The sequence below is a fragment of the Schistocerca gregaria genome, chromosome 3, assembly GCF_023897955.1.
Source record: "Schistocerca gregaria isolate iqSchGreg1 chromosome 3, iqSchGreg1.2, whole genome shotgun sequence".
Lineage (NCBI taxonomy): Eukaryota > Metazoa > Arthropoda > Insecta > Orthoptera > Acrididae > Schistocerca > Schistocerca gregaria.
Window position 1 is genome coordinate 758,505,562 of NC_064922.1, and position 22,748 is coordinate 758,528,309.

A 22,748-nucleotide genomic window follows, 5' to 3' on the forward strand; every position below is an offset into this window, starting at 1 on the left:
CCTTTTAAATAACAAGCCAAAACATTTATGACACGAAATTTTTTTAATTAGACAGATCCTTACTGATAATAATTAACGCAAAATTTCGAGGTTGTTTTCGATACTATGCACCGTTGGACTATTTTTTATGGCGTGAACTGCAACCATTGATTTCCTTCCTATGTCTTTTTTCCTTTTCATTCTGTGTGTCCTTTATATGGTGTTTTAAAATTCCTTCCCGTGCGTCCGAAGTAGCTAGCTTTAGAGACAAAGCAGTAAATTTTGTAAATGCCATGTTAACTATCACTGAAATCATTCCGGGCCATTTCTAAATCCATCCTAGCCAGATAAGTAGTATGTATACTCTTTCAACAAAGAGCTGAAGTCTTCGTTCCAACAGCGCTAAACGAGTGGGATTCATTGGCTAAGATCTTCTTGCTGAAGTAAGAGCTTGAGGTATGGACTAATATACAGCAAAAGTAGCCATGTGCAGGCTACATTTTGTATTTGCACTCAATCAATAGTTTCCAAGGATCAGTTATGCCTTTGTTTACATCATTAAATGTTCGTCAGAATTATTATTTGATTAACATGGGTACCATCAAGTACATGGAAAATTAATGTAAATACGAGTATTTTCACAATGTTTTGGTACGCTGCAAAATAGTTCCTGTTATTTCTCATACTATACCAAACAGCTCATGTCTAGTGCACCCATATTTGGTACGACAGGGGTGCCTTACAGAGTTACACAATGCACACCTTCTAGAACGACGTCCCCTCTGAAAGCATATGTGCTGCGATATTTACTCGGTTAGCTTGTAGAACGATAGTCTGTAACAGCTGACATATAGTGCTTTATTTGCGTTTGTTATAGGCGTACACATTATCACCTGAAGATCTGCAATGATCGCATATCTTAAACTACTGCTGCCGTTGACTACAGGCATATCAAGAAAATGACACATTATACGGTGGCACCGTTTCTCTTTCATTATCACCGTCCAAGGCAACTGAATATGATCACTTGGTAATTCGTCTAATAGTTGATATATCATGTCACGATTCCACTCCTGAAAAGAGGAAAAGCTTCGGCCTGATTATTTGTTTAGTTCGAAAGTCTACTCGTAGTAATGACTTGCGGTACACAAGACACAATTTCAGAAGGCACGTCAACATTTACCACCAATAAAACCTCTGTAAACACCAACAGAAAACAGATGACGGACATCGGAGCACACAAAGAGCATGAGATACTGCAGTAATCTCAAAGCCAGGAAGGTGAGAATGTTAATAGCGGGTATTGGGGTTAGCTGCTGGTGGTCAGTAGCTAATAGGAAACATGATGTCTCCGCTCACACCGCTGACAAGATTGATAATAGTCCTTTAAAGAGCCCAAGCACCACTGGTAAACATTGGGTTAATCATCTTGAAGTGACCTACAATATTTTCGTCAGATCATCACTTTTCCTGCAACAAAATCATTGCAGTCTACCAGAGGGTGGACGATTGAGCTCTCTAAGAAACAGATACAAATCAGTGGCTGATGGCAATTAGTTTTGTTTGCCATTAAATTTGAAAGAGTCCAGGTAAGGCATGGGCAATCTTTGGTGACCCGCGGGCCAGATTCACATACTTAAGCTCAAGGGCCGCCTCAACACATGACGCGACAGCAGCGTTCCTAGCGCATAAACCTAGATATTTAGATTTATTTACGTGTCGTGAACATTGTATCTTTACTTACGTTTTACAGTAGGTGTTCTAAGAAGGAAAATAGTTCCGTCGCAAAATTTTGCAGCAAAGAAACAATGATCACGATAAATAAACTAATGTAAACGGATAAAGATGGTTTGTCAGGAAACATGAGATGTTATTGCGTAAAAATAAATTCCTGTAAAAGTAACTGGTTGCAGCTAACTGATTATAAATCACCAGTTTCAACAGTTGCTGTGTTCTAATACGTTTACAACAGATATGAATTATTTTCTAATGTTAATTTGAGAAGGGATAGAAAAGCAAAATAAGGCAATGAGACAGACAATCTCAGGAGTAACTTCGTGAATTTCTTTCGTTGACTGGATTGAAAACAATCGCGCACGGACCCAGCCCTCAGGCCGCTGGTTGCGCACTCGTAGTCTACGGCATAAGACAGTTAATAAAATGTGGACGTTTTCAAATTGTTTTCACCGTTCGCGTAACTGCCGCAGCCGCGGAGCGTGTGGAAAATGCGAGGTGACGATTGACCATTTGTGACGCACGCGATGGCAATTCCAAGCAGAGGACTTCAGCCTCCGTGTAGACAGCGGACCCGGATCGCGCGTTATGCGCACGTGTTCCAGTTTGAGCGCGGAGACTTCTGCTGCCATCTCGTTGACTCAGCGGATGCATTCAAGTCGCGTCTCAAGCGACGTACAGTAAAACCAAGCGACTACATGTATGACCCTTCATTGTACAACGCTCGGAAAACCCAATACGTTGCTTAATCATTAGTTCCTTCGTTCTATTATCAGTAGCAATATTTTTACGCTGCTACTTAAATAACAGAATCGGCATGAGATATCATTGCAAGGTAACATGAATCAATTTTGTGGTTTTTGACGACCACTGTCAGTTGCTAATCGATAGTGACCATATGCAGTGCAGTTCAGTGAGCTGCCATTCAAGAATAAAACAAGTAAGAAACAGCTGCAGTCCTATCTAGTGTACACACAAGTAGTGGGAATTAGGACCTAATAAGGACGTGATAAAACAATCTAAGGACAACCAGAATTAATGGTGTGACTTACGAGAAGCCATTGAACTCTAGCCGCAAATACTCTGTAGTCGATATCTAATTGCACTAAACTACAGCATAGCAGTTGCGTACTGCGAGGTGAATAGTATTTAATGTCGTTGTTTCTGTCTCTTGTCACTCACATTTTCAGCACGGCATAGTTTTGGGGGTCACATCATTTATGGCATTGCGCTAGATGAATTTTCTTTCTGTGATTTTACTGGCCGTTTGTTAGTTTCTGGGGTTTCTCCCTCTTCATACTTTCTCTGACTGATACTGTCATTTGGGGACTGTATCAAAATGGATGCAGCTACACACGATAAAAAGAAGTATCGCGTTATACTGGACGATGCCAACGCGAATTTCGACTGTATCTGTAGATTATTGTCAGCTTTTATCACCTCTTGACAATTAATTGCCTAATAAATGATCATTCATATTATTAGTCCACGCCTTGAGTTTAACATCAAATGATTTGATTTTTATCAGAATTCAATACAGTTCAGTAATTTCATTTATTTTTTGTTTCCTAGTTCTTTTATCTCTTTATTTTCAAAATTATTTGTATTTCAAGATTTTTATTTTCATCTTAAAGTGGTATAAAATTCCCTCACGTTGTTCCAGAAACAGTTCTCTGATGCACAGAGCTAAAAAGTTCCCAGTTTTCGATCTTGGAGAATACAAATACTCGAACTCGTCTTTTAATGGAGTCTTGTAAAGTGAGCACTCGTGTTTTCTGTGAGGAAAACCGACAGTTGGGAAACAGAATACGTTGCAGCCTCTACACAAGGTGACCAGCCGCTAGATGGCAGCATCAGTCACGGAAAGCAGAAAGGAGACGCAACCCCAAAAACTAGCACCTGTGAGTGAAATCACGAAAAGAAAATTCATCTAGCGCAATGAAAAAAGGTGTCATGACCTCCAAAACTGTACCATGTATAAGGTCTACTCTACACTTTGCCTATTGTTTGTGGTTCTCTTACAATTCGAAGCTTCGTCAATTTGGTAGTTGAGTCACTTTGTGTACTAAAATACGTTGCCTATATTGCGATTGTGATTGTGACGTTTGTTAAAGAATATTAACATTAGTGGCGGCAACGCAACTTTCACACCACCGTTTCTCGTGTCCCAACTACAACACACTTGTATGTTACAACTTGGCTTCGTCGATGGAATTTCGGACGTAACACGCCAAACACGTGGCGTATGAAACCGCTGGCAACGTCATCTGAGCGCGAAAGACAATCTCTAGAAGCACCTGTCGAGTGGGAGGGAAATCCCGACCAGAGTATACAGTGCAGCGGGGACGTGTTGGCAGCCCTGCTGGCCTGCACCGCACAGCACGCGGTGTGCGCGTGGCTTTGCGCAAGCACGGCGCAGGCCAATGGGAGGCCGCGATCGAGCCCAATATAAGTGACCGCTCGCTGGCGCGCTAGCATTGAGTTGGAAGCCTTCGCAGCGAGAGGAAGAGTGTGTTGTGCCAGTCGAAAACGCCCTGTCCTGATTCGTTGGTAAGCATACCCTGCATCGACCGTCGAAGACAATACTTATTCCGTCCTCCACTCCGCCGTTACCAGCGAAAATGTACCTCGAAGGCTTGCCCCCGAGAGAACACATTTCGTCTGCTGCCCTAATCCCCCTTTCAGATCACGGGAACTTTCGTAAATGAATTGCTGCCCCGTTGTGTCCGTCAAGGCCTGCATCAACCAAGGAACTATTGCGTACAGCTCAAACCCAAACGATGTACGAAAATGAAAACATTGTTTATTTCTGCAGTACATCGACACCTTTACCCGTATTTCCTAAGGTACTCTCGAGCATCCATCGGCGATCAGCATCAAGACATTCAGCACAAGAAGCGTTTCCATAACTTCCTTTTTCGTCAGCGACGTAGCGTACACGTGCAACGTTATCGATCGCGCTGGGGCCGCTGGCCTGGTGGTAAGGCAGGCAGAGGCACATTCCAGGCTGCTACGTGGCAGGGGAACGAATAGTGACCCACAGCCACCTAGGCGCTGCATTTGTCACGAACACACCGGCGGTAAGCAGGAAACGTGACTGCAGTGGTATGAGCAACTAATTCTGCACTTTCACGTAACTCCAGAAGTAGTTAATTGCAGTACCGAAAGAGGGCCAGCCACGTGAACATGTTTGATTTCATTAGCTTTTGTAGTAAAAATTGCTGTTTTCATATTTTTGCCAGGATTGAAGACTTGAATGTGTACACACATTGAATTAAATTCTTCGCTCTTAGTGCAATGTGGAAGGAAGGGAAAACGGTTTAATAGTCTATGAATTATTTGCAGTGATCAGTTGAAATAGCTTTTATCAAACGGTGAACACGCGATCTAGTGTCCACGGTTCGGAAGAGCAGCTGCATATTTTGCACATATTGTGAATTATCTGGACTACCTTGGAAAAAATGTAGACCAATTACTTCTCCTTCCATCCCCCCCCCCCCCTCTCTCTCTCTCTCTCTCTCTCTGTCGTGTGTGTGCCCGTTTTTCAATCGAACCTTCGCCCATAAAACAATAGTAATTTCTATTTGCAGTTGTTTCCGCGTCTGAGTTGTGAAAGATGCTGTCGCCACTAATGCTTGAAGCCGCAGCCGTGGAAGAGCAGCCCCCACCCCCTGGCTTGCAGCGCCTTTGGGCTCGGAGGGGAACCCTTACCGCCCCACCCCCTCCTGAGGAGGAACTGCTCGAGGACATTTTCCCTTCCAGCGCAGGTAAGTGCAGAAACTGCCTGAGAATTCGTTGGTTGTAAGAGGATCTGCGAACCAAAATATGCGTAGTACGAAGCTGTAGCGTCAGTTTTTCAGTTCCGCTTCGGGGGGGGGGGGGGGGGGACATTATACTACTAACAATCAAATTAATGGATTTTAATTTTTCGCGAGTAGTTAAGTTCTGATCGAACTGTGATTTTAATCCTAAGCAAACTTGTAGCTGCTGTAAACTTCGAGAATTTTTTTATAAGTATTTTTTACAAAGTTTGAGGAAGAATGTTGCAGGGTACAGAATCGTAGAATACAAGTTGTAATGCGAACAACAGCTTCTTTATGTGCTTCCGTTACTCATTTAAAATATATCCAAATTACACTCCATCATATATGGGTCTCAGATAAAATGTTGCGTAACAAACTCTTTTTGCAAGGCGCATGTAATTACTGTTCCAGCTAGTCACTAGTTGAAGCTATTTACAACATTGACTACTGCCTTAAATATCATGATTAATTTTCGTAATTATAGTAGCACTGCCAAGGATGATCTCAAATGGGATTTTCGTAATACCTTTCTTTGTCGACCATAGCACTAAGATTCATTTATTATTTTTCTTATTCCTTGTTTTGCGGTTGTGGCCAGCTACCATTTCTTTGTATTCTTTTTCATTATTTTTAGTGCTGTTGTTGCCTTTATTTGAGTATGGTAGCAAACGTAAATATTAACTTAATTAAATTAATAAATAATAATTAATTAAATATTAACTTCGTAAATATTATTTCCATTGAAGGGCATTGATGAAGGATAGGCATATGCAGTTTTTTTCAGTGTACAGTCCGTCGTAATTATGTAGGTGTTGTCGTTCAAGATATACTACTGCCTCAATCGTGTTATTGGTTGTAGGGTAGATGTTCTAAGAAAGCAAAGATACAACGTATCTGCAAGTCCTCGCACTTCTAGGAAACGTTCTGACTGCACAGTTGCTCCGAAATAGCTGACACGATGTGCATGTATTCCAGGCAGACTAAGCGTTTAATCACGCGTTCCTGGAGAGGTGTCATACAGCGCGGGAGTGGTTTCTCTGCGAAGATGGAGTGCACGTGGAGGGGTGGGGGAACGCAAGAGTCCAGAACATTCTGACGGCGGGAGCGCCGCTTCCTGGCTGGAACAGCGTGCCTTGTGGCTGTACGCTGTCTCAGTCGGTTGTGGCGGGGCAGGGGGGGGGGGGGGGGGGGGGGGAATTCATTGACTACTGGTTGAGCGATAATGAGTAAGGTCGCGAGGAGAGGGGAGTGTGTCAGCTGGCTTATCTGGTCTGCGTGTGTACGCTTCTTCCGTATACTTCACGCTGATTGTACACACGGTATTTGTGACGCGGCGCCAAGGCGATAAAGGGTAACGCCAGAGCCCACGTGCACAGCGGAATTATTTTACTCACACAGAGACAAAGTTCTATAACCCTTTTAACAGCTTCAAGTTCCTGACGAGTCTTCCACCTGTTGATAGAACTGCGAACGAATTATCTAATGACATACCGGTATGTGTAACCTTGGGTTCGGGTTTCGCAAAGTTATTTGAGCTTTACGTATTGTTACGTAACTCAAATTGTGGTTTCTGCTTGCTTGTGGATGGCGGGAAACTTAACAGCATACATATTGACTTGCTACGCATGCTTTCCTTCCTCTTACTATGTACTATACATGTCGTTTCCTTCAATATCATTAGATAGTGCTCTTGAACAAGCGAAGATATGACGAAGCAGGTAGAAAATACAGTGGTTCTCAGTAACAGAACACAGCAAAAATTATCGGGTCTTGCTTTTAATCTATCATTCAAAGTGCCCCAACCGGCAGCAATTTCTGGTTGCTACACGAGTTGCACTTTATCTCTGCAAATGTTTTGTGTTTGTGAAAAACATTACATTAATACTTGTTCCATAGATCGTGAGTACGACATTTCGTAATGAAGTGGGACGTGTCAGTTTAAAATAAGTTTTCTTTACAAGATATAATTTTTTATTTATTTTTTACTAATTCTACTCAATATATGAATTTTGGAGATATGAAGGAGTTGCCATTCAGAAATTCTATTACTTTGTTTTTTAACGCTGATTGCCTATCTGCCAAACTTTTAATGCTGTTTGGTAAATGGCCTAAGATTTTTGTGGCAACGTAATCTATCACTTTCTGAGCCAAAGTCAGATTTAACTCAGAATAGTGGATATCATCCTTTCGTCTAGTGTTATAGCTATGCACATCTCTATTTTTGGAGCGGGGTGGTTCATTACTAACAGTCTCATAAGTGAATGTATGTATTGCGAAGAAACTGTGAATATCCAGAGTTCCTTAAGTAAATGTATGCAAGGTGATTGGATGGGCTCCAGCTATTATTCAGATTAAAAGCTCTTATAAGGTGAATTACCATAAAGTATCATGCCATGTGAAAGCAATAAATGAAAATAGGTACAGTAGGCTAGTTTACTGAAATGTATATCACCAAAATTTCATAACCCTAATAGCGTGAATAACTGAACTAAAAGTTTCATCAGTTCAACGTATTCTTCCAATACAATTTCTCGTTGATGCACTCACCTCGAAATGTTGAATGTTCTGCCATAGCAACAAACTTCGTTCAAAATCTGTATTTATTAACGGTGTTATGTCATTTACAGTACAGAGCTACATATGCTATGTTTTCTCAAAATGTAGGGAGTCCATTTGCAGAGGACGTCATAATAATTTTCTGGAAGATATTGTTTACAATTTTGTTTGTTTTGGGTGTGATTACTATACTTGTGCAATGGCAGGTCATTAATGTTTTATAACGCATGCTTAAAAACGCATAAATACATCTGTTTTGGGAAGCCTTGCTAAATTACCCGTCCCCCTTTCCCCGTACCTTCACTAGTCTGTAATTTTGACAGTAGTGAGCCGATTCTTAGGTCAGAGATAAGGGACTTTGAACAATGAGAGATTTTGAAGATCGTTAATTACTACTCTTTGTAGCTGTTTCAGTGAAAAGGTGTTTCCCATAATCGATTAAGAAAGCAAGTAGTAGACTGCACGTATGTGCATTGAAACTTAATGGCATTACTGCCTCCTGCGATTTCAGCCATCAGTTTAAAATCGCTGTACGTTCGGCAAAGCGCAATGGCATCTTTGTCTCGAAGTGTGCCAAAATTGCGGTAGATCACTTACGGCACTTCGCCTTAAAACAGCTAAACCACATTTCTTCTAAGACTGCTGAGAGCGGTACTACGACACGATTTCTGTTTTTCACAAGACACTAAAGTAGTCTAAGGCAGAAATTTGCAAAAGTATGTTAGCTATTGTGAAGCGACAACAGCCAAAGATACAATTTTTAAAAGTTTTTTCAAGTTTCAAATCCATACGTTGTAACGTCGTGAAAGGCTCTTTTTGCATGAAATTTTAGTACATTAAATTGTCTCATTTTATAACCTAGTAACTAGAAACGTAATGCCGGAACTGCCAAATGCACTGACTTACGACCTAATCATCATGTACGGCCTATATGGAATTAAAAAATAGTTCCTCAGTGGTAGTTCTTTCCAGGCAAGAGAATGGACATTCTGGTTTACTGCCTGGACTGGAACGGCCAGGGTAAGGACCGTTATCCCTTGTGGCGGCGGGCGATAGGCACAAAAACAGCCTCCCTCTGCCCTGTCCATTGTGGGCTGCATTCCTGGAGCGAGCTTGCCAGCATTGTACCGAATGTATTTCTTGCCATCTAGTTTCCCTACCAAAAGACTAAAACCACGTTTTGCACATGCTCGCTCAGATTACTGGAACCAGGAAACAAAGGTTTCTGAGCCAGACGCTAACGGCTTCAGATGAACTGACTTGCCCCAATTTTTCTGTTGTATGGACAAATACTGTTATCATTGTCGAAATTCCCGTCGTTGAGGTCAGATGGTTTCCGACTTACAATTAATTTCTCCCGAATACGAGTGTAGATAGTATTTGTACTGCCATCCTGCATAGCCATCAGTTAACAAGTTGGGTTGTTTTATTAGACAGATTCAGGTCTTGTTGTACGAAACCTCGAGATTGTTAGGCAAGCGCCAGCTGCTTGGCGCCAGTGAGATATACTTAGTTCAGCGAGCTAGCTTTCTGTCACTAATCCTAAGTCATCTTTAATCTTTCCATGTGGAAACCACGCTTAAAACTGGGAAGACGTTCTGTTTTTGTTGGCGCCGGTTAACTGATGTGTCAAAATTCTCCTAAATATAATTGGCGCCTGTAAAACGTGCGACACATCCGAACTGATTGCTGGCAAGATACTTGGCCAACGTCCCTCCTTGCGTAATATACTCGACTGCGTTATGGAGGCCTTCTCGGTGCTGCAATATATAACACTGCATCTTTAAGCATGAATTGTTTCCATCAGCTGGTTACATCGGACATTCCAAAGACATTGCGTAGTCTAGTGCTTATACTTCAACGAATTTTGTTTCTAAAATGTTTTTAATACCGATCGTTTCGCACTATTACTTTGGAATATTCGATAAGCAGAACAGTACAGAAACTACCTGCAAAAAAGTGCGACCTTGCCAGCGTCACATGTCTTAGTCAACATTTGTTGCTAGAAGTAAATGTAATTAATGACATTAATAATTCACTTCGTTTATAGATAGAATTGACCAAAGGAAATGACCAGCAAGGGAATGTAGTGGAATTACATCCAGTGATGCTGAAAACGATTTAATAAAATAAGACGCGGAAAGTAGTAGACGACTTTTGCTCTTTGGGGAGCGACTGACGATGACACAACTACGGAAATATATGCAGACTTGCTGTAGCAAGAAAAACATTTCTAAACAAGAGATTGTAATATCTAATGTAAATTAAGGCCTAGGAAGTCTGTACTAAAAGTTTTGCCTGGAATGTAGACTTGTACGAAAATAAAACATGGGCGACAAGGAAATATTGCTTAAATTGACTAAAGCAGGGGATCGGCTGAGACGACAAATCCATAAGCAGCAAGGAAGCAACACGGCATAATTATCACAATTCACAGATTAAATGAAAGTTGGTGAAATTAAGCAGACTACGCAACATGGCTGCAACATTCAAAATTTGAGACTAATGCAGCAGAATGAAGCTTTTATCTCTAACGCCGGCCTAAAACTGCCTACATTTTCTATGCTGTACATATTGAATATGGCACTATTGATTACGGTAACTGACAAAGCATTTGCAAAGTGGTGGTATAAAAATTCCGTAAAAGTTAAACCAATGGTGTGATGTACTACATGTAACACGATTAAAGTACCTCTGAAATTTTCGGAGAACAGGCCGGTTGGTGGTTCGGATTAAGATTCCAGAAAACTGATAATTTGGCAGCAGAACGCATAAACTTCCCATAGGAAGTCAGATTGTAATGTGGAAGTGGAAGTCGTTGAGGCCATTAGATGCAGAACGTCTGTGGGCGAGAGACTTACTGAAAACTCATTCACTCGCTGTAAATTTTGGATGCTGAGTTTACTCAGCTAGTTGGCGATTATTTTCTGTGGTTGACCTTAATCCATACTTAATCGATTCACCGTCGTGAGATATTAAATAATGAGTGAGTCGCACAATATTCCGGCGAATATTGATACTCTTTACGTATTTGCCGCACACAAAGTACCCATTTCTTCTCCTGCTCTAGTAAAGGAAAATTAACATTCCTTTTATTTGCTTCCGTTATCAGCCCTGTACTGGTGGACGGTACCGTTATCGGAAACCAAGACAAAGTAAAACAGAAAGCGAACTGGCTAGATCAAACCGCGGAAACTTTACATACTGGACTATAACAAAGAAACGTAAATAACTATATTGCAACCAGTGCCAATGATCCCCCGTTTAAACATTGTGAAAATTGCTAGTGTGACTTTTAACTCAAGAGTCAAAATGACTTCCATAAAAGCCGTAAGTTCCTGTTATGCTTGTAAAGAACACGAAAATTAACTCAGCTCAGAGCATTTCATAGAGAGAGATGCCAGTAGTTCTGAGAGAGACAAAAGAAAGGAACACAAAATACTGCTGAGTTCATGCGTCGCATCCTGTCGCTTTGGATCGAAATTAACAGTAGTTCAACTTGTAGCTCCACGCTGGTCCGTAATCGCTATTGGAGTGCGACAAATCACAATTGCTGGTGAGAAGCTACCTATAAGTCGGCGCAGGGGAGAAACCTGATAGTCTCCATTTTGCAATAAGCAGGTTGCTAAGGAAGATGGAAAAGAACACAGTTCGCCTAATAGTTATTGCTCAAGTTCCCATAACTGCCACGTTAGTAATTGTCTTAGTGAAGACAAGCTAACAGGCATTTATTAACCTTCATGAGAGAGCATTTATTACCCTTCTTGAGAGAGCGTAAGAGAGTTCTGATAAAGGACATGTTAATGTGCTTTATACTTATATGTGGTAAAAGACATCGTTTGACGGTTCGCCGTTTGTTATATAGTGATCCGTTTAATGCAAGAGCAGAGTATGTTACTCAGCTAGACATTATGCTATATTTCTACTATATTAAGAGGTGCTGAAGGTATTTATTTGCCAGGGCCAGGCATTTGATGAGAATAAATTTAGTAATTAGCAGTTGGCATTAAGTAATGTAGGTCTATTGCAGATGTAATTAGCTCGTTTACGGCGACTCAAGCTGTTCGGGAATGAGACAGAAAACATGTTCTGGCGATTGGTTTGTTTTAACATTCTGAAAGCGTCGCTGAGACTCTGCACGCATATTGAAGCGGCAACCGTACATAGGATTATATTTGGCATCACGAGCGCAACTTTTATTACTAGTGACCAGTGTGGACACTTAACCGTTACGCCGGAAACCCCAGACAACCACGCTGGTATGTCTCATGTTATGAATAGCACCGTTAGAACGCCAGACATTTCAGTGTTCGGTAGGCGACATGCATCCGATTTTTGACCCCTTGAAACATGGAGGGGAGGCTATATCACATTAAACACCCCCACTATTAAGTAGATGATGCACTGCTGTATTACATGCAGCGAATAACAATGACCCTTTCTGGTATATTCCATTTCTAAGTGTACAAAATCTCGTGTACAGATATGTATCACTGGTTTTAATTTCTGTTAAAAAAAAAAAAAAGCGTTACATCTAAAATTCAAATACGGCATGTTGTAAAGTTAACACGGCACTATGAGCAGTACAGGGACATACTGTGTAATTTAGAGTAGACTGCTATGTAAAAGAATGAAATGGGAAGAGTAACATATGAAGAACAGAAACATATCATCAAATAAATAGACGTATGCCCGAAGTCAAACAGTAATATTAATTTTTTATTTTAATTTCTTCTGAAAGCTTGTGTTGCTGATTGTTCTGACGCTGTAATTTTATATCTTCTGAATATTTTGCTACAAGTTTCTCTATGAAACAGATTCAGGAATCGAGGCTCAGCATAATTGGCAGAGTTAGACATCCATATCAGCACAACTTTTCTGTGAAATGTGAATGGGTAATGTTATTTGGCCGACATGTACCAATTATTTTTTTTCAACTTCAGTTACAGTGCACTTATTGCTAAGTTTTATTTTGAGATTATTGGTTCTTCTTAAAGAAATGAGAACACTTAGTAATACTGAAATGGAGTGTCCATGACAAATTGTACGATATGGAGTGATTGTAGACTCTCAGCTGACTATTATAAACACTTAGTAAAGTACAGCGATTTAAATGAAGTTCTGACATTTCTTAATTCCAGAAACTTGTTTCTTGTGTACCTATGAAACCGATTTGAATCAGTGTGTAATGTAGTAAGTAGACTTTGGGTGAACCCACTTTTTGTGCGTTAATATTGCTACCAAATTACAGAAATATTTTAATAGAGTATGTTCAATCTATGAAACCTGTGGAATGTCTTTTTTTTTTTTTTTTTTTTTTTTTTTTTTTTTTTTTTTTTTTTTTTTTTTTTTTTAAAAACAGCTACCGTGAAAGTTGCACATCAAAGAATGGCATAATTGTGTGTCACATACAGTCCTGTTCTGTGTTCATTATTAATAAGGTTAGGATAATGGATGTATAGGAAAGAGGCACAACAAACATACTGGAATAGAGCTGAAATTAAAAAAATGATGGTTTACAGTTTTATAGTTACTGACAGTGAAAAAAATTCATTAAGTGCTTTTGGATCTTTGTTGGAATAAATGATAATTACAATGTAGTAATTCTTGCGAACAGTGGACATCTATAGGGTTTCATTTAAATAGTGTCTTTTACTGAATATAGAGAAGTATTATATTATATTATACTACATAGGTAAATTAGTAAAAATGTATCTTTATTGAAGCTCAGTACTACATTAACAAGCCCACTTACACTAGTATAATTCAGGCAAATTTCTCATGCATTCTGGGACATTGGTTTGAAGTTATCATTTATTCTTTTCTGAGACAGTGGCATTTATACTTGTCTTCTCAATATGTTTCAACTGCTAACATTAAACTCATTCCCTCTTCATCACATCTCACCAAAATTTTCCTACCTCTTCAGCTACCTGTTTACTTGAAAGTGGATCAAAGTGCAGTTCAGCTACATCCTCTGCATTCTTCTCCCCATTCTTGACATTGATGAATCACTTGTAAGAGTTCGTTTATGCTAGTTAGTGTACTTCCTGTGAACAGTCCCGCATCGATAATATCGCATCCCTCAGATCCATCAAATTCCTCTATTAAAGTCTGAAGTTGATGCTCATGTTTCCTTGACACCATCATCAATTGATAAAGCACAATCATAAAAATGAATGCTGCCTTCTTTAAACCATTGCGGATTGTAGTGGATGTTACTTGTTTCGAGGCAGAAGAAATCCATCGAAGTGCATCCAATACACTGACAGATTTTGAGTGTTTGTATCCAGATCGACATTGTCCATTCAAGGCAAAATGTGTCTTGACACCTTTTGCCTGTTGAACACTATTGAAAATACGAATATCCCCTTATCCAGTGGTTGGCAATGTGAAGCTGAATTTGGCTTCAAAACGATTACTTTCACCTTTTATAATGCTGGCTTACTATGAGAATCGGTGTTATCCATAAACAGAATCACTTTCCTCCTTAGTCTTACCATTCTTCCATGTTAAATGCCAGTAGCTATTCATTGTTACTGCTCTCATCATCGAAGATTGTTTACTAGCATACCACACCCTGTCCATTTTATTCAAATCAATACCCTTGAAACATTTACGCTTCACAGCCTTTCTAATAAGTAAAGGCTTTTCGAGTTTGTTACATTAACACAGAGTAGAAGTGAGTCGTTCTTTTGAAATTTTGTCTCCTGGATAGTTTTCATCTTTGAATGGCACTGCTTTACTTGGAAGAGTTCTGAAGAAAAGACCAGTCTTGTGACAGTTTAGATCTTTCTTTCTTAAAAACCTCACAAATTCCTGCTACCCATTTTTAGCAACTCTGACATGTTTTTGTCCACTGAATTGGATTCACCACAAACACACTTACAAAAGGTATGCTATGTTAGTCCTAAGTCTGTCATGACAAGGTACAGATGCTTTAAAGTCATTAAGTCCTAACTCCATCGTAATTGAGAGTACTTTTCTGTGGATCAGTGGCCCATTAACTAGCAAGTTAATGCTGTGAGTATGACACAACCATTCAAAACTCAAATTGCGAACTTTTAAGCCCAGTGTGTTGGTAAGATTATCATTTCCAGTACAAAATTTCACAATGTCCTAATTGTTTTTTAAAATGTTACTGATGTGTGTGTTTTCCAACAGCAAACATCAGGGCCATATCTCTTAACACTGAGCTTTTCATTTTTGTAGGCTCTGATGATATCATCCTTTTCATGCAGGAACAGTAGGCATTTTTAATTTCCAAAAATCTTTAGATGCATCATAATGATTATCACCTATTAGTTTGCAACCATCATTTTCTTTCACACTGCCCATTATATGCAAGCTCTAATTGCTGTTGGGGTATATATTGCAATGTCTGTGTCCACTATTAAGAATGTCCACTGTTCAGAAGAGTTTTACCATAAATGCTAATGTTATTTTGCAGGGGAATTTTATAATGTCCACTATTGGGAAATGTCTGTTATCTTGTAGTAATAAATAACAGTTTAGCAACTTTCTGTGGGTACTGTAATGTTAAGGCTATTCAGCTTCATCCAATGCATGCAAACACAAAAGTGAGCCGTAAAACTTTTACAGGCTGAAGATGAACTGCCAGTGAAGCCACGCTGTTGCAGCCCACAACCTGTTCATGCTGCTCCTCAGTTGTGTGAAATTTGTCAGGGAAAGGTAAGAATCAATCAAGTTGTTATGTAAGTATATTTCAAAATGTTGTTTAATCTTGTATTTCTGTAATGGAAGTACTGAAATAAATGCTATTTATTTCTTGCTGGTACCCAGGGTTAGGGAGTATTGTGATCCTCCACAATTAACTCTGCAGACAGCCTTGTAAGGTTTCTCCAACGTCCTACAAGTGCCTTTGCGTGTAATTGCTAGTTTCACTCTGGTTTCCTCTCAACAAGTTTTGAGCTTGATAAGATCTTTCAGAAAAAAAACAGCTGAAATTATCTCTCATGTTGACCATTCAGTAATGCACATAGCTTAGGTGTTCATTTATAAATACTAATTTAATGCATGTCTAATTTAATAATTGAAGTTCGTGTTGGCAGTATTCTCCAGCCTAGCTACAAAAATGTTGATTGTTTCAGGATGCATATATTGAAAAGAGTCAGTCGCTCTATCTGGATGGCGCAATTCTACGAGACATTCCAGCTCGCTACGTTATACCTGCTCTCAAACCACATGAGATTCCAGCTGTGGGCGTATGGGTAGATCCTCGTATAGTGCCAGGATTCCGATACAGAGTCCATCCTCTTTCATCCCAGGTACAAATACAAAAAAAAGACATTGTAATTTTAACAAATGTTTCAAATGTGCCAAACAAATGCTCTAAATATTCCAGAGACTTCTGGAATAATATTAAATTCAGTGAATCTCACTCACTTCTGCCAAAGTCTTGTACATTTCTTTGTATCTAGAACTGAACCTTTTTTGAAAATGTTGTAAATATCTTTGCAGAGCACTAGAAGGCAAAAGTATCTGTTCGGGGGTAGAGCACTTGTGTTGGAAAGCATTGGCCGAGGCTATTCACGAAGATTAACTTTCCAAGCTGATGAAAATAATCTCAATGAAAACTCTAATTACTTCTGGGCTGATTCAAACCCTGAGGGATTTGCTTTTGAAATAGAAGCAGTGTCTGCTGGAGACAAATTCACCTTGCATGATGCCAACCATCTTCCAATTGCTTCACTTGAAGTTCTACAGTGTCAGGTAATTCTTAGTCAAGGATTTAACCAATTTCATTCTGTGTTTGAAGCAAAGTATTTTTCAGAAGTTTGTTAAAAATTTTCTTAGCTTAAAAGCATTTCGCTTACAGTAATTGGTGAAATTTAAATTGCCCTGGTAAATCAAGTGCAATCACTTATGGACTCACTGTTAGTGGAAGGGCAACTTTGCAGAAATTCCTTAACCAGTTTATATTAATTTCACTGGATTTCATTTAATCTTATACAACATAGATTCGCCAACAATAATATAAAGATATAATTCATTAAGGTATGACTTCTGGTTTAGCAAAAATGTCTTTGAAGAAAGTTCAATACAGTTCATTAACATATGTGTATAGATTTGGAAAGCATCTCGAAATATGTGCTAAAAATGTATCTCGAATTGTGTTTCAGAAACCACAAGAAGAAGTAAGACATACTGTTCTTGATGATGGTGTAGTAGAGAAGACCATCCGTGTACGTGCTTTGTGCAAGGCAGAATGGTTTGATGATGGTCAAGCTCCACCGGTAGTGCCTGTGGATGGTCTGGCAGTAGTAACAAGATCACGAGGTGCAGCAGCTGCCAATGTGGTTCGCCTTACTGATGTGCGTGTTGGCAGTCACCACAAACGTGGTTTCACATTGGAGCCAGGAGTGGATGAAAGACTGAGGTGCATCACTGTACGCTGTGATGACATTCCTACTGCCTACACTGTCACAGGACTTGAGGCTTATGAACTCCCTGTAGTAGGTGAGCATGTCATTAATTCAGTAGTAGTTTTGGTGGTAAGGCAAATGTAGCTGTGTATAATAGTTTGTAAAGTGGTTTGAGAAAAATAAGGCATGATTCTTCATTATTCATCCATTGTCATGAAGTGTGTCTGTGGGAAATAACTGTGCATGCCTTAATTTCAAAAACTGGAGGTACTGTAAGACTTCTTTTTCAATCAGATTTGAGATCAAATGCTGAGACTAAATACAAGTAAATCCTGATAATGTGCAAATCTGCCCTAAGGCACTCAGATCAATAAAAATAAATTTTTGTGTTGCATTTGCTCTTCTAAAGCACAAATAAGAACTCATGTTATAGACTTTTGAAATTGACCATAGCAACCAGTGTTTTTTTTGTATGCACCACAATTCAAACAAAGTATCCTGCATTGGCTGTATTACTGCATAGCACCCAATGATATCCTAGACCATAGTAGCAGGCATTAGCCAAGTACTGATACTGGATACTGAATTTTGCTACATGTTTAATTCTGTAGTGTGCAACACATGCGTGGTCCTCACTACAGCAGAAATGAGGTTTTTAAGTGAACACTAATCAATTAGGTCTGAGTACATCATTGTTGGCACAAATGAATGTAATGTAGCAGAAGCCATCATTTGTTTGATGTTGGGGCATATTGGATGTAAAGTCCACATCACAGTAGCCTGGTAAACTTTGGTGGCTAGAAAAGATCTTGAATATGATTTTCCATCATTTGTCATTGAAGAAGCTGACCTAAGACATGAAAAACTATGTATAAGTCAGCAATTATAACAACAAAAATTTCTATCGGCATCACACTGTTAACTATCGTAAAACATTCACCTTCATCAACATATTTAAAAAACTAGTTAGCTATAAGAAATAGATTGGTTCTTATTCTTCTTCCTCATAGATTTTTTGATATTGCTTTGATTAATGTTTTCAGTGTACAGGTTTTACTTAAAATGAAATTCAGGTGGAACTGTGAAATTAAACTTCAAATAAGATATATGCAGATAATTAGTTGTCAATCAAATTCTACTGTTTGTCTTGTGCCACTTGGTATTGAGGCTATAGTTACCAAAGGATGCTTTGACTATACTTCAGCAGTAATTTAGATGAGAGAGAGAGAGAGAGAGAGAGAGAGAGAGAGAGAGAGAGAGAGAGAGAGAGACCTTGTTTCTGTACTATGTTAAAGCTACAGAAGAAATTTCATTTAATTTTTGTTCGTAGGTACATACGTTGACCCACGTATTGCACCTGGATTCTGTTACCGTGTACGCCCAGCAGGCAGCAAGAGGCACTTGTTCGGTGGACGTGCCCTGCGCTTGCTTAATATAGGCATGGGATATGGTAAGAGAATAACATTTGCACCTGATCCTGACAACCTCAATGAACCAGCAAACTATTTCTGGAGTGATTCTCATCCAGATGGTGTGGGTTTTGAGCCAAGAGCTGTGCATACGGGTATGAGGTTTGCTGTTGTGGCAGATGGACAGCGTGTGGGGGAGGCTTCTGTGTTCAGAGCTGATGCAGCTCAGCAGGAGGAGAAGCAAGAGCTGGTAAGTTGGACTAGTGGCTTTTTGACTCAGTTTATAATTGATTAAAGAAACTGCTTTTTATATTTTCATTTGACATGTCTTGGGAGACTTACATCTGCACATCTGATTTCCTTGTTATGATTTCTGTATTCTGAATACTTTTTCCAATGAGTAACTATTTGTTTCATAGCCGTAACAGCAAAAATGAAATATGGTGACATACAGAACTGTATTACATCACATTAATTTCCTTCATGACTTCAGCCTTTGCTATTATTCATTGTTAAAATTGGCTATTATGTGACATCTGCTATTAGTTTCTTTTATGCAAACATTAATGCTCTCTGAGAAAGTAGGTAGCTCTTGGCTTAAAACAGGAGAACGTATTTTGACAAAGATTAATTAACCAGTCACAGTAATGTAGGAAAGATATTGTGTTTCTATTACCAGATTTTTTGCGAGATAACGCTCCTCTATTTCCTGCAGCAGATGGTTTACACAACTCCTTAACAGCATATTCAGGGCTTGGTGAAGACTGTGGGAAGGAAGGACTGATTTTCCTGAGCAGTACTTTTTCTCTTCTACTATTACATATTAACGTTAAGTCCACGAAACTGTCTGAACAGTAAAATCTATGTCCATTTCAGAAAACACAACAAATTACACAAACAACTGCTTATTTAGAAAGCAAACACTGTGATAGTCTGTTATTATTCCAGTGTTAAGTTGCTCTGTATTTCCATAAATTCTCAACAGTTAATCACCAGGATCTAAAATTTGTTACCTATATGAACTCGTTCCAAGCCCATAATCTTAGCATTTAAAAAGATTGCTGTTGGCTTTAAAAAAAATTGTTCATTAACTTCTATAATTTAAATACTGAACTTTAAATTGTTAAAACAAGCATCCTGCTGTAAACATTCATTCACAGGCGTCGTTACCTTTGTCTTAGTTGTAGAATTATTGTTGACTTATTCACACTTGTCCCGTGACTTGGGCACTACGTGAAAGTGGTGCAATGACAGTCCTGGAATACTTCACATACAGAAGGCCTGCGTGCCAGCAGTCAAGCAGGAGAGCTTCTGTAAAGTTTGGAAGGTAGGAGACGAGATACTGGCAGAAGTAAAGCTGTGAGTACCGAGTGTGAGTCGTGCTTCGGTAGCTCAGATGGTAGAGCACTTTCCCGCGAAAGGCTAAGGTCCCGAGTTCGAGTCTTGGTTGGGCACACAGTATTAATCTGCCAGGAAGTTTCATATCAGTGCACACTCCGCTGCAGGGTGAAAATCTCATTCTGGAAGCAGTATCAGATTCCATTTTAATTAGTCATTTCTATGAAATCATCTGAGGAGTCTTTGTTTAGGTTGCAACAATTCACATAGGTACTTTAAATTTAAACTTCGACATTCTTCAGACAGGTGTTGGTTTCACTGTGGTATGTGGATTTGCATTTATATCAATCACTAACTAATATTATTTTCAAACTTGCAATGATGACACAAATTGGACTGTCGAGCAGACTTCGCTTTTGTTTCCTTGGGCTTTAGAGCACAAATGTAAACATGTTGGAAAATATATTTAACTCAGGTTCTAACTTTTTTTTTCTTTTTTGTTTTTTCAGGTGAAGCTCGGTAATAAGACTGCACTTACAAAATATATTCATGTGGATGTGACATGTCATGTGTCTTTGTCCTTGACTGATGCACCAGAGCCCCACGTTATGAGAGTATCAGGGACTGCTATTATTCGACGTGATCCTGGTCAGACTGAAGCTAAGCTAATTAAAGTGGAAAATGTTGGGCTATCGTCACAACTCAACATTCTCTTTGTGATTCAAGAAACTCACCTAGAGTTTCATCCATTGTAAAGATTACATCCACAGTTATCTATTATGGATTGTTTTACAATGCAGGAAATTTTGAATCAGTATTCTTAAATCACTATAAAATAAGTCTGCATAAATTTTTAATTGCAACATCTCGGAATTATTTATCTTTTTATATTTAATGCATGTTAAAACTAGAGGACATATAAATTTCTCTGTTGCTAATGATCTGAAATGTAATTGCTTAAAATATTTATTTATCCAAATGATGACCTGAAAGATGATGTGTGAGTTGTTTCTCAATGTTGTTGCTGCAGGCATATCTTTTTAAGTCTAATCATTCCATTTGAAATACAGCAAAAATATCAGCTATATTATCAACGAAAACTACTGTATTTTTCAGTGTTAGTAACAAGAGGAAGTATTAGCATGAGAACTGCTTAAGAATTTTACTGAAGTTGATTCCAATTTTTGGTTGGAACTTTATAAATGTCTTGTTTTGAAACTTAAATATTTGTACTGAAAACAGTGCGTGCTCAATATTTTATTTATTGTTCAGTGGCCTACACATTTATTGGACTTTTTGAGCTGTTTTGTTGCATTGGCTTTTAATTTAATGACAGTATGTTGCCCAAATCAATGTTTTTATGTTTCGATCTGTATAACTGTTTTGTACAAATAAAGTTGGATAAAAGCAAAGTTGATTTCTAAGTTTCTTTGGTATTATACTTCCTGCTTCCTGCTTTCTGTCATTGCTTGACATCATATAAAATCCCTTGTGAAAGGTATGAACAATAATCAGTGCGCCTAAATCATGTCAGATGTTTGTACTGTGTAGGAGCACAAAATCAGGGCTTGGAAAATCCACTGTATCTGGTAGACTGGTGCAGTCACAATTAATGGATCAATCTACATAGATACCATTGTATGCTCTTATAAATTGCTGGCTGAAAGTATGGAAGGACTTAAAGGAACAGAACTCTTGGTAGATGCATCACTAGAGGCTTGATTACAAGCAACAGAGCTCTCATTAAAACTCTCCCATTAACCTGCCCCCTCCCACCCCCTACACCCCCACCCCGGTAAAATTTGTGATGTTCAATCACCAATCAGTCATTGCTGGATAAAGCATCGGTTTCCCCATGCATTACTGCCTTCAGTTACATCCACGGTACTGCTGCATGTTTTATGGTTTCATCCAACCACATTTCAGTAGGTCGTCACCTTTAACTATTCTTAGCTCTTGGAATTTACAATTCCTTGGAATTAATTCTGTCTTCTGTTCCAAAATATTCCCTAATACATTTTTTGTTCTTTTTTCTATCCTCATACATCTCTCCATTGATCTTGAACAGCTTACAGTTTTGAATGGTTTGCACTGTGAACTTTGGATTTCAAACACATCTGAAGCTTATTTGCTGTACATCCAGTCTTCTTGAACTGTCCTAACACTAAACCTTGGGCAGTTCTGTGACTGTTTTCTTAGTTGGTAGAATCTTCATCTGTGTGCATTTTATACTTTAGTCTGACAATTGACTTTTTTATGGGGTCCACTTGGCTGGCACACAAAGAGAATCCATTTACTGCCAGTAGTGGCTGGAGGGATTGGTGACATGCTGATCATATGTCTCATCATAGGTCACTCCTTGTACTGTTTTGTGAGCAGCAGTCAGAACAAGCCTAAGGTCTAATTCATGAGTGATATTTATGGACTTCATTGATTTTTAGGTCTGCTTTCAAACTTAATAGTCTCTCTTATTAGTGAAGTTTTCTCCATTAGGTACAACAATGTCTTAACAAAAATTAGTGTTTCAAATAGAGGCTGTTTTC

At 39.0% G+C, this 22,748-nt stretch overlaps 1 protein-coding gene across 1 annotated transcript; it reads left to right on the forward strand.

Moving 5' to 3' along the window:
- Positions 1-5,345: 5,345 nt before the first annotated feature.
- LOC126355597 (uncharacterized) lies at positions 5,346-21,617 on the forward strand (the record flags this gene model as incomplete). Its single annotated transcript, XM_050005960.1, has 7 exons — positions 5,346-5,480; positions 15,675-15,764; positions 16,184-16,360; positions 16,554-16,805; positions 17,216-17,552; positions 18,789-19,117; positions 20,715-21,617. Coding segments are annotated over 7 exons (1,566 nt in total), but the record flags the coding sequence as incomplete, so codon positions are not given.
- Positions 21,618-22,748: the final 1,131 nt, after the last annotated feature.